General features: G+C 35.3%; 1 protein-coding gene across 22 annotated transcripts in view; it reads left to right on the forward strand.

Moving 5' to 3' along the window:
- Positions 1-13,125, forward strand: part of PARD3 (par-3 family cell polarity regulator) — a 612,541-nt gene that overhangs the window by 329,508 nt on the left and 269,908 nt on the right. For all 22 annotated transcript variants that reach the window (XM_087915556.1, XM_026710113.2, XM_087915560.1 and 19 more), the window contains 2 exons: positions 9,596-9,721; positions 11,693-12,069. In XM_087915556.1, coding sequence (XP_087771682.1) covers positions 9,596-9,721; positions 11,693-12,069 — 503 coding nt within the window. The remainder of the gene's footprint in view (positions 1-9,595; positions 9,722-11,692; positions 12,070-13,125) is intronic.

Genomic DNA, 13,125 nt, shown 5'->3' on the forward strand with positions numbered 1-13,125 from the left:
TGAATTTTTAAAAACAATTCTGTTTTTGTTACTTTATAAATAACCGAAGGCAGAAAATATGCCTAATTCTCCTTCCTCCTCCTCTTTTCCCCACAACAACCACCACCTTGTGAGCTGAGTTGGGTTGAAAGAAAATGACTGGCACAAAGTTGCCCAGCTGGCTTTTATGCCTAAGGTGCAGCTAGAAATCCCTGGCTCCTGGTTTTTAGGCGCTCACCTTAACCACTAAACCAAAGTGGCTCATTGAATAGCCATTCTTCATATCAGAATTCCAAGTACAAGTGATGGTTTCGACAGTTGATAAGATGCTTTGATCAAAAAGTATGGCTTTTCTGAAATATTTAATTTTCTCTTTACTTGTGAGCAATTCAGAAAATATGAGAGTAGCTGCAGTTTATATTTTTAGAATAATATGAAGCAATAAAAAGACCCAGTATACTCTATGTCCATTTTTTCAGGATTAAGGCAGCTTATTTCTGTGAAATGTGAAATGACCTTCTTTGCAACAAAGAGAAGGTATAATTTGGTCGAATATCATTTATTTCAGTCATGGATCTATCTGGTAGAACAGAAGGCCCCAATCTTTTTGGCACCGAGGACTGGTTTTGTAGAAGACAAGTTTTCCACAGACTGGGAAGGGATGATTGGTTTTGTTTGCTTACCCTCTGCTCACTTCCACCTGGGTGGCCTGATTCCTAACAGGCCATGGACCAGTAGCAGTCCATGGCCCTGAGGTTGGGAACCCCTACTGTGTAAGATTAGTTTTTAAGTTTGCTACACAGTCTCTACAAACTTCACTGTTTCATCAATGGAATTTCGTGTTTTGTGCTTCATGCTGCTTTAAAGTCTAAATAAATGAGGTTCTATCACTATAGAAAGGAAAAATATTTACTTCTCTGAGAGGACCTCATAATTTCTTTACAGAGCAGATATTCCTATACATTTAAACACACATCTCAGTGACACTTTATTGACACTAGCATTAAAAGGATTCTGCCAGATTTTTAAAACCCCATTCAGGAAATGCCAGTAACAATACAGCTTTGTGGGTCAGGAGGTTAGGAATTTTTGTTGAAGAAAAGTTTTGTGATTTATCCTTGCTCTGTTCATTAATTGTTGGGACTATCCCAGTTCTGTGAAGTATTGTAGTTGTCACAGACAGAACGGTATTAAAAGATAATGTATTTTATTCATTGCTGATATTTTTTATCTTAGATATTAGGAAATAAAAATATATTAAATGCACAATTTTTGGAATAATCAATATAGTACTATCTTATCAGTAGGTGTCAGCCTGAACATAATCTGGCAATTCCATGATTTTTTGGAAGTGAAATTCTACTTATCATTCTTACCATTCTACTAATATTGTTAAATATGGATAATGGGATCAATAAATGAGCAATGAGTTTTAGAAGATAGAGCAACAAGCTGCCATTGTCTGAGTTTGAAATCTAAGCAGGATTGGGTTTAGTTAGTATTTGGATGAAAGACATTATGGGAATAACAGGGTTTAGGGTAGATTGGGGAATTTAAAATTGCTTCTGCATTATTTCCAGAAAATACAATGGATTTATCTATATAGTCTTTGGAAGCAGAATACAACAAAAGAGAGGCCTTACATTTTGGAAATAATTTATTTCTTTAAAATATTGCTCTTTTTACTTTCTTGGTAATTTATATCCATTCCTTCTTTTACTAGTTATATTACAAACTATCTCATCATATTTATACTCTTGTTGGTGAATACCATGCTTCTTTTCCAAATTACCTTGGCAGAATCTTGGTGGGATTCAAATAATTTAACAACCAGTTCACGCAGGGTCAGGTTGGCTGTCGTGGGAGGCATCGCCCAATCTGACCCTTGGTGAATCAGTTGTTAACCACTACCACCCACTATCAAAGTGGATCCTGGGTGCTGTGCTGTGCTGCAATGGAGAAATGGGCAATAGAGTGGCTGGCATGAGGGAAGGAGGACCAGCAGTGAGAAGAAAGAGGGAAAGCGGTCTTGTCCTTCCCTTGTGCTGGCGACTCCATTTCCCGTTTCTCCATTGCAGTGCAGGACCTAGGGTCCACTTTGATAGCAGAAGGGGGTGTAATTTAACAACCAGTTCTCTTGAACTGATACACACTGGCTGAATCCCAGCACTGCATAAACATATACTTTCACCTTAGTTGGATCAGTTAAAATGATAGACATTTATCCAAATCATGTTAAAAGTTTACAGTTTTATTTTATTTATTTTTATTTATTTATTTTTGTCAATTGCTTACAAGATAATAGGTATAAGTAAAAGCAGAGTTATGAATACATGGATACATATAAGAAAAATAAAAAAAGAAAAGAAAAGAAACAATAGGACAGGGACGGTAGGCACGTTGGTGTGCTTATGCACATCCCCTATAGACCTCTTAGGAAAGGGGTGAGGTCAGTAGTAGACAGTCTAAGGTTAAAGTTTTTGGGGTAAAGTTTTGTGGATCTGTATTAGCATTACTAGCTGTCAGACTGTATGTGGCTCATTGGCCACAGATTGGACATACCTGGTCTAGATAAAAGGGAAGTAGGAATTCAGTGGCGTTTTACATGATTTGGCCATTGAGCCAACAAGAATCGAACAGCAGAAAAATGTCATCAGCAAAACAATAAAAAGGAGATGGAGAACTTTAAGTGAAACATTGGCTTCATGGAATACTCCATTTAAATAATTGAAATTAGAAAAAAAAATCTATAGAAAAACATGTAATAGACATCTCTGGCTAAAACCAGTCCTGAAGATTCCACTTACACCTATGAATACTTTCACGCACATATTTGTATGCATTTATGTCCATGTACGTATATATGTTTTATACTTGTTAGAAATCATAATCCCCAAAGAAAAGAGCCAGGACACACATTTCTATCTTCTCAAGTCATGGTTTCCTTTGTCTCCTCCCTTTGTTTCTAGCTGATTGGTAGGTAGCCTCTTTGAAAAGGGGTATCACAGATAAGGAGAAATGTTTTCCTCTATCACTCCAATATTTCTAAACCACTTTTCTCTGTCAATTCTCATTATTGTCCAGGGGTACAACCTTACTTCTGATTCAAGTTCTTTCAGTTTGAAAGTGGCTTTGCTGGTACCTTTGTCTTACATTTGAAAGACAGTGAGAGTCACTCAACTGGCTTTTGCGCCTAAGGCAAAATTTAATTCAGAGCTTCTTAGGTTCATCTCAAAATGCTGCAGAGTCCTACTCTTTAGATTTGTACCAATCAACAATGAATATCCAGATTTGGGAATGTTGCGAACTTTATGTATAGAGACAGCCCCTCATAAGTGTAATAAAGGTAGACCTTGACTTACAACAGTTCATTTAGTGACTGTTCAAAGTTACAATGGCAATGAAAAATGTGACTTACGATTGTTTTTCAGAGTTACAAACTCTCCCCCATCCCCATGATCTTGTGATGAAAATTCAGATGGTTGGCAACTGGTTCATATTTATGACTGTTGCTGGGCCTCAGGGTCATGTGATCACCTTTTTGACCTTCTGACAAGCAAAGTCCATGAGGAAGCCAGATTTACTTAACAACCATGTTACAAATTTGTCAACTGCAGTGATTCACTTAACAAGCATGGCAAGAAGAGTCATAAAATAGAGCAAAACTTACTTGACAAATTTCTCATTTAACAACATAAATTTTTGGCTCAGTTGTGGTCGTAGGTTGAGGACTACCTGTATTTCTAAAACAGGGGTATCAAACTGAAAGCTCGCAGACCAGATGCATCACATGCAAGCCACACCTACCCTAGCTCTGCGAAGGGAAAAAAATATTGCAATATATCATGTGACAGCAACGTGATGTGACGTGACACTTGTATTTTAAAGTATCACAACCCAAGGCAACACTGTTGTGTTGGTCAGTTCAGTGGAGTAAAAGCAACCAAAGGAACAGGCTAAAATTAATATGCAGATTTTTAATGACTTCCAAATCAATGAGCTAGTGTAATATTTAGAGAAAATTCTATTGTAGATTTGTGGGTATAAGCCAAAGTATTACATTATATAAACAATAAATATCATCTGCAAATTTGGTAAGTTCCCCTTCTATTCCTTCATCTCAGTCATTTATGAAGATATTGAAAAGTACTGGGCCTAAGACGGAACCTTGTGGCACCCCACTGCTTACTTCCCTCCATGTAGACTTAGACCCATTAAGGACTACTTGTTGAATACGGTTTGTCAGCCAGTTGTGAATCCAACTGGAGGTGATGCTATCTATCCCACTTTTTTTTCCAGCATACCAAGAAGTAGATTGTAGTCTACTTTGTCTAATGCCTTTATTGGAAAAAAAATAATTATCATCACCATCATTGCTATGTAACAAGGCTGTATAACAAAGCAATTTTTCAATAGCCACTTGATTGGCATTATTTTCATTAACCAGAACACTTCTTTTATTTTCCTTGGAGCCTTTATTTTCCACTTATTTCTTTTCCTGTGGTATGAAATCTCCCCACCCCAAGATCATATCCAGAGTTGCCTGAATCCTTCTTTTTCTTCTTTCTACCTAATGGACATGATTGGACAGAAAGGAAGTTCAGTTGCAAGTTTGTACATAAAACACAACAGATTTAATATATTCTTTTTTTTTATAAAAAACTTATTGATTTTTAAAGACAAACATAAACAAACAAAACATAAAACATAAAAACATAAGACATTTTTTTTGAAAGCAGCTTGATCCAGGGTTACATCTCTTTGTACAGACACAAATTCAAATTCATGTTCATTTTGTATACCATTCCATATCTTATTACCATTCTGCATTTTCTATATAGCTTCTCCCCTCTTTTAACTTTCTTAATTTTATTTTATTTATTTCATCTTAATTCAGATCTTTATACTTATATTCTTTGTCTGTCCCGTTTCCAGCTATCTATTATCTTTTCTCATTAAACAAAATTTCTCCTGTAATCACTGATTGGAGTATGACGCCTTTATATCTTTCCCCTAAATTTATAACACATAGTATAATACATAACTTCCATTCGGATTCTGCTTAGTACGGTCTAAAGTTATACACTATATTTTAAAAAGAGAAAAAATTATAAATATATAATATAATTAAAACAACAATGCATACCAATTCAAATCTATCGTTAATATTAATATTCATTTAAATCTTAAACATTTTACACATTACTTTTCAAATAAGTATTATACTTCTATGGAAACACTTATAAACTTTCCATAGTTACTTCCCCCCACTTTAGTCATATTTTAAAACATTATATCATTAAAATGTTCCCATTCCTTCCTAGTTCAATTCTCTCATTTATTATATTTCATTTATTTTGTTCATAAAAGTTTCACTAAATTACACTGAGTATTTTATCCCACTTTTTAATTATATGTTGTTTCCAATTTTCTAACATTATTTCTAATACAAATATAACAATACAATCTTACGTACCTTTGCAGAATCACTTTTTCAGTTAAATTTTTACCCAGTATCTGTAAATAAGTCCTATTTCTTTACATCTTGCTCCACGCTTTTGTAGCTTCTCTTCCCTCCCTTCCTCCCTTGCTTCTTCTCTCTGCCCTTTTACCCCCTTGTCTTTCCACCTCCATTTCCCTCTTCTGTGTTCCCATTTTCTGTTGCTTTCTAACATTCTATCACCTATTTTTCCCTTTTTTGGATATTTTTGGGGGTCTTAAAGTCTCCATTCTCACCCAAGTGTTTTTAGTCATTCAAATATAATTTCCAAAAGTCCCAAAGTCACCAAGCAATCCAAATACACACAAGCTGTTTCTTTTAACACTTTCTTCTTTTTTCACTTTCTCTTCCTGGGGTTACTATTTAGTTACAAAGTTCCAGTTAAGATGTATCTTTTAGAAGTCTTGTTAGAATTTAATCAGATTCTTTTAAATTCCAGGCGGTCTCCTCCTTCCAATTCCCATTCTTATTCTTTTCCTCCCCCTTCCCACTTACAGCAAAAAAAAGGGTTTTTTTATATATATTCAGAAATCCTTATTGTCCCCTTGACAATTAATTATCCAGTTTAATTACCTCTTGATGCCAAAGCGGGTTTTTCCGATTTCTCATTTATCTCTATTCGCTGTCAACGTAAGGAAGGAGAGTGAAATAAAACAACTTTCCCTTTTCCCTTTCATTCACTGCTTCCGAATCTTCTTTGGGAGCGATGTATCTTTTTAAAATTTAAATTCCAGGATACCTTGGTAGTTGCTTCTTATCCCAGTCAGCCAAAACTTTCACTTCTTAACTTCCTCCTGCACTTTCTTTTCTGGATGAGTGCTTCATTTCTGACTGCCGCTCTTACCGCCTTCGGGAAAGGGAGTTTAGCCAGCTGGGGAGGAAAGATGCGGCTTTCCTCGACCCTGCTGGGATCTCCCCCTTTTTGCCACCTCTACAGGGTGGCTTAGCCCCGAAGCCAGACTGGCTCGGGACGCTCCAGCGGCGAGCGCAGGCCTGCACATGATCGCGGATTCCTGCCTGCCGCTGAAGCCCTGCAAACTGGAATCAGATTTAATATATTCTTAAGTTACAGCTAAGTGTACCATTCACATGCATCTGAAAAGTTCAGAGATTAATTCTTTCATCAATGCCTTTTTACTAACTTTATTAGTTTGATTATATAAATAAAATACACTCTGCCACATATGTTAACATTCCTCTTGTATATTTAAATTGTAATCAGGATAAATCTGGAAATAATCAGCTAATCTATTTTTGATGTCTCAAATTTCTTGCATTAATATGCACTGTTGCTTTGAATATTTGAATGACCCCAACTGCCACCCAGCTGTATGAAGAAAGCAATGTACCCTAATAACATTAGGCAGTGCAAATGCCTCAGTCTATAAGCAAGATTGTCCTAGGCATATCAAAGTGTAGCTCTCTCTATGCACTGTACCTTGTATGTGCTGAAACAGATGTCTCTCTTGAGTAAAATTGAATATAATTGAATTAACATAACTGTAACAACACAGTCCACTTTATTTTTTTAAAAAAAAATCTTCCCACCTCTTAAAATAAAATTACTTGTACATAAAAGGAAACTTTTAAAAAATCGAGCAATAAACATTAAAAATCAGTTCAGATTCTCTGTTCCTTATATCCTGTGCTCTTTCTTGTCTCTGCTTCATATATTCATTTTTCCTCTTGCAGTCAGGGTCACTAATGCAGTTTACTTGTGCAGTCCAACTCAATTTATATCTTAGCAATACTAACGAAACAATATCTGGTCCCTGGCCTGTTAGGCACCAAAAGTATATTTCAAATTTGCTGAACCCATTTGCTGTGTTCTTACAGCATAATTATCCAGCCAGTTAAACAACTAGCTATTTTAGGGCATGCTTTGCTGTTTCTAACTTTGCTTTTAACTTTTATTTTTTTAGTGGCTTTGTCTTTTGGTTTATTCATGATTAAGGGCTTTGTGCAAATTCTGAAAAGTGGCTTAATTCAGCAACCAAGTTGGATTTTTTCCCTGTGTATATTGACGTAAGTTTGCATTGCATGCTAGCTACAATTTAGCCATATTGAAACCAGTGTGAAATTAAAACAGTTCTTAGAAGTTTAATTAATTTTAAAAGGAACTATGAGCATTTAATTTTGTCTGGCTCCAAGCTAATATTTTTAAATGAATAAGTCTATAGTTGGTAAATGTGGTATAAAGTCTCTAAAAATATTAAGGAATGTAGCTGGGAGAGTACAAAAATCTAAGTAAGTTAAGAGTAGACAGAGATAACATACTGCATAATTTTGCTTGGAAGGGTCAAGGATAAACTTTTATTAGAATTCCCGAATACTGGTTGCATTGAAATTTTTAAAATTGTTGGGGCGGTTGGGAATTTTAGGCATAAGCAATCTGAAATTTGGTTTCTCCAGCAGAAACATTTTCCCAAGTTTCTACATTAAGACTTTTTTTGATGGTTGGTTTACAAAAGAGAAATGTATCTGATATATAAATTTGACTATAAATAAACATAAATTAGAAGAGACCAGTGAAATCTATTTCTGCTCAGTGGATATGTTAATTGAAACATCTCTATCTGTTGGGTTTCTGCCTCTTCACTTCAAGTGAATGGGCATTCTCCTTCATCCTTAATAATTAATTCTATTGTTAAAGCATTTTAAATTTTATTTATTTAGTCAACTGAAATGGCTACCAACCCCCAGATTTCGATTCTCAGCAGCTGACATAGCATTTAAAAACAGTAACTAAAATAACTAATGAACATAAAAAACACACAGAAAAAAAATGACACAGTATAACCTCTCCTAACATATTGTGGCCTATTGACTGTCAGTCCCTCCAGCAGCCAAATCAGATGAGGAGGTGGCATGTGAGTCAGGGCTAGCATCAAGGCAATCTCAGAGCTCTGAAGTGGAAGAGGGAATGGAGATAGAGATAGAGATAGAAGCAGAGCCTGGGCCATCCATCAGTCCTCAGATGGAAAGTCAACAGCCCCCAGGTCTGGAGGTCGCTGATGAGGAAGAGAAGGGAACAGCTGTGTCAGGTGCCTGACCGCGCGGATGCGCAGAAGGCAAAGGAGAGGAGAGCAGTGGAAAGCTATGGGCCAATCCTTGAGACAGCAGAGCTACTGCTAATAGCGAAGCCCCACCCTAGCTCTGGAGATAAAAGGCAGGGGGTGGAGATGAATAGGTGTGTCAAACAACTATCTATCTCCCTGCCAGACAGACTTGTTAGCTTGCTATGTGTGAGAGGGAGAGATTTTTTTTGTTCTTGTTTCTTAATGAACTCTGTACGTATTCTATTAAATATAATGATTTTTTCTTAGTTTGCTATCAATGTCTTCTACAGTATTAGCTGTCTGATTTCACGATTTCCTAAACATTTCCTTCCCTGAATTAAACTATCTCATGCCTAATTGCTATTTCATGATTTTAAAACCAAATTTAGATCCAGTGTTTTCTGATTACTTACTACTGTAATCAGAATATCATGGAACCAATTGTTGGACTCTTTACAGATGTCAAATATATATCATACTCAAAGCATTCTTTTAATTAAGAAAAAAATTATCTAAGGTAAAAAAAAGTTCTCAAAATGCTTACAGATGATTGATTAATGATATGCTCTGATATCTTTCCATGTACTGTAGTCATGTTGTCTGTTCTGTGGTTACCTGGGTTGTTCCTTTTCCTCTGGCTGAAAATAGTGTACCTGTACACCTTCCACTCTTCAGGAGTTCTCAATAATTTAGGCATCTCTTCTGAAATGACTAAGGAGAGTGGAAATGAAATAAAAAATATTTTGTAACTCATAATTTAATGCAAGGAAGCCTAGAAATGATTAGTGATAGTACATAGCACCTATGCATTCTTTCCCACACAGTACAAAACAATTTAGTGGGCTTTGTGCTGACAAACTTTCTTATTCTCATAATGTAAAATGTCTACTGTACAGTTAATTTATGATAATCACTTTAACTGTGATCTGAAACTGCTAATTTTAAGGGACAGTGGGAACATTTTAACATTAGGATGTTAGGTGTATGCTTTTTTGTAAAATTTAAGTGCACCTTAAAAGCAATTGCCTGTCTAATAATAGTTTATGTTTTGTTCCAGAACTTTAGGTCTATTAGTGAAGAGACTGGAGAAAGGTGGTAAAGCAGAACAGGAAAACCTCTTTCATGAAAATGATTGTATTGTTAAAATCAACGATGGAGACCTTCGAAATAGAAGATTTGAGCAGTAAGTGCATAATATTTATCTGTGTGTCATGTCTGTGTTTTTCTTGAGCTCAAACTCCAAGGTAGAAGCAATTTATAAAGGCAAAATAATTTTCTACAAGGCTTTGCTTTCACTGGATCATTTTATTTTGGTCTCTCCTCTACTATGGCTGTTATCTTCAGTGAATCAACTTGTATATAGGAAAAGGAAAGCATTGTGTTGGTTAATCATTATGTTTACTTGTTAAAGAAAATCAGCAATTTTTGTATTCAAAATACACTTATACATATATAACAGGTGCCACAATCAGTAAAACCAGGGGTGGGATTCAAATTTTTTAACACCCAGTTCTGTGGGCATGGCTTAGGTCGTAGGCGTGGCTTGGTGGTCATGTGACTGGCTGGGCGTGGCCAACTCAACATCACTCACATAGAGGCATGCATCTCCTTGCCTGGCCTTTCATGACTGTGGGGATACTGCAACAGTCATAAGTGTGAAAAACGGTCGTAAATAACTTTTTTCAATGTCATTGTAACTTTGGTCACTCCACACAAGCAAAATACCAGCAAAGGAGGAAAAAAATCCTCCAGAGATGTTCCTGAGACAGGAAGTCTAGTCCTGCCAAGAATGTAATAAGGGTTAACGGAGAGGCAGTTTCTGTAAGCAACACCAGAATGTTTCCTTCCTGCCTTCCTTACAGGATTAGGGCAGTAACTTCTTCTAACAACTGCTTCTCCGACCTACTTAGAATGTTAACAACCGGTTCTAATGAATAGATGTGAACTGGTAGAATCCCACCCTTGAGTAAAACTATGGAATAGAATACAACTTAGAAGAGTATTGGGGCTTGACAAGAACCAACATTTCCCCCCACCCTAGTAAAATGTTATAATTGGCATGGATATTTTAATTAAAATAAATGTAAAGGGAAGAAAAAAATTGCATAGTTTATATCATCTGAGCATACAGATTAATTAATGCACGCTTTTAAAAGAAGAAAAAGTGCTAGATTTGTTTTTGTGTGATCAGATTATGTTGCAAAGCAAACTAAACAACTATCTTCTTTATATGGGTTAGACATAAAAGCTGCCCCCACCCCGACACCTTTTTTATATTTTAGAATTTTTCCAAATGTAGAGCATATGTCTTATAAAGCAGAGAAATCTAATTTGTATTCAAAATCTCTCATGAGTGCAGTATTATGAACTATGCAAACCATGGATTTTTTTGCATATGTATTGTGCAATAATACCAATACATAAACATATAGAGTTTACTGTTGTATCCTATGCTAAACTTTTGAATGGATCTTTGAATCTCTACTCCATACTATTTTTCAATTAGATGAAATCCACAAACTTCTGGTAGAAAAAAAAAGAATTAGATGTAAAGGCTTATTCAAATAATACAATTTAATCACCATTACATCCAAAATTACATCACTTAAATACAACTGATTCAAAAAGAATCATTGAAATAATAGAAAAATCATCTTATATAGCTTATGATTCTGAGTAAACTGAAAATGCTATACAGTTTAATATGTTATTTTGAAATATGCTAGATGGACATCATGCAGAGTTATTCCAGTTTAATATGTTATTTTGAAATATGCTAGATGGACATCATGCAGAGTTATTCCATATGTTTGTTGATTAACAATATTTTATATTAAATATCTTAGTGAGAAGAATTGCCAAAATTGCAGTTTCATGCTATTTTTTAGCATCACAACCAAGATCTCAACACCATTATTTTACTAGTAGAAACAGCAAAACTTGAAAAAAAATAGTCCTAAGAAGAATATAGTTGAGAAACAAAAGACATTTGTGAATATTTCATTCCAAGAAATAACCTTTTCAGTTTACAAGTTCAGTTAGAACAATATGTCTGTCATTTCATAATGGCTAATTAACATCAGTAATTATGCTTGTAATATCTACTAGTCTGCCAGTCTTAATTTGTTAATTTTCCATTCGTTTTAAAACCTAGAGCACAGCATATGTTCCGTCAAGCCATGCGTACTCCCATCATTTGGTTCCATGTGGTTCCTGCTGCAAGAAAACAACAATATATAAAGCTGTCCCAAAGCGAAAAGAATGCTTACCATTCCAGTCGTTTTAGTCCTGATTCCCAGTATCAAGACAATAAGGGCATCGATCACTCTGGACTTCACACTTTACAAAAAATACCCCAAGTGAGCAATCAAGGTGATGCATTGGACTCTTACTCACAACTACCTCATAATGTGAATTCAGGAAAACCACCTTTGGGTCTGTCATCAACACCACAGAAAGTTCATACGGCTTTGAACTCTGGCTATAATACCAAAAGGATAGGCAAGCGTCTTAAAATACAGTTAAGAAAAGGTAAGTTTATTGTTTCTGTATTTACATTTATGGGACAGACACAAATATATCTTGATGGAGATAATCTTAGGACCTAGAATTTCCCAATAGAGGGAAGTTGAAAATGATCAATTTTCTAACTGCCCTAAGCAAGATAACCCCAAAGGAAGATTTCCTTTCAACTTGGGAAAGGCAGAAGAAATAGGCAGTGAGTTAACAGGATGTAAAAGAGATTGCAACTTCCTCTGACTACCAATCAGCTATTTAGTGGTTTCTACCTTGACATATTAATAATGATTACTTACTAGCTGTACTGTGTTGACTGGAATATTTCAGCCAAGTCCAAGTGCCGTCTTATAACTTAACAATATTTTTTTGCATAGCTGTCAAGAGGGGCTTTTATTATGCTTTAATTATGATCTAATTAAAGTTCATTGTATTTTTTCTTTTTACAAACTATTTTGTTTTCTTGTGAGCAACCAAGTTGTTCTTTTCAAGTTCCTGAATATTAAACTCAACAAACTTGGATGATACAAAGTTGAGTTTGTGTGTGCATATACGTTTGCGTGCATGTGTGCATGCATACATGCACACATACATACATACATACATACATACATACATACATACATACATATTGCTATTGACCGTGTACAAAATTACTTAAGGTCACCGGTTTAAGATGATATCCTTGTGGTTGGAGAAACATTATTCCTAAGTGAATAAATAATCCTATGGTTGCAATTATAACTTGAGGCACTATGGAGATTTACCAGTTTTTCAACTGTAAGCAGAAAGTTAATTAAAACACTGCAGGGATATTGTGCAAGCTTCTGATTTTCAATAATTGAAATCCCAATCTTGTAATTTATATAATTGCAACAGAAATTTAAACTTAGTAATGGACTAAACACATTTTACATCACTTGAGAATACATGACTGTAGTACAAATAGACGTGGAACAGGGTAGGACTTCATTATTGTATTACATTAAATGAGGCCAGTCTTTGAAGACTGCAATAGTCAATTTACATTCAGTTACTGAACTACTTTAATTAGGGTCAATCCTAGTAAAA

The sequence above is a fragment of the Pseudonaja textilis genome, chromosome Z (genome assembly GCF_049901715.1).
Source record: "Pseudonaja textilis isolate UNSWEBS1 chromosome Z, rPseTex1.2, whole genome shotgun sequence".
Classification (NCBI taxonomy): domain Eukaryota; kingdom Metazoa; phylum Chordata; class Lepidosauria; order Squamata; family Elapidae; genus Pseudonaja; species Pseudonaja textilis.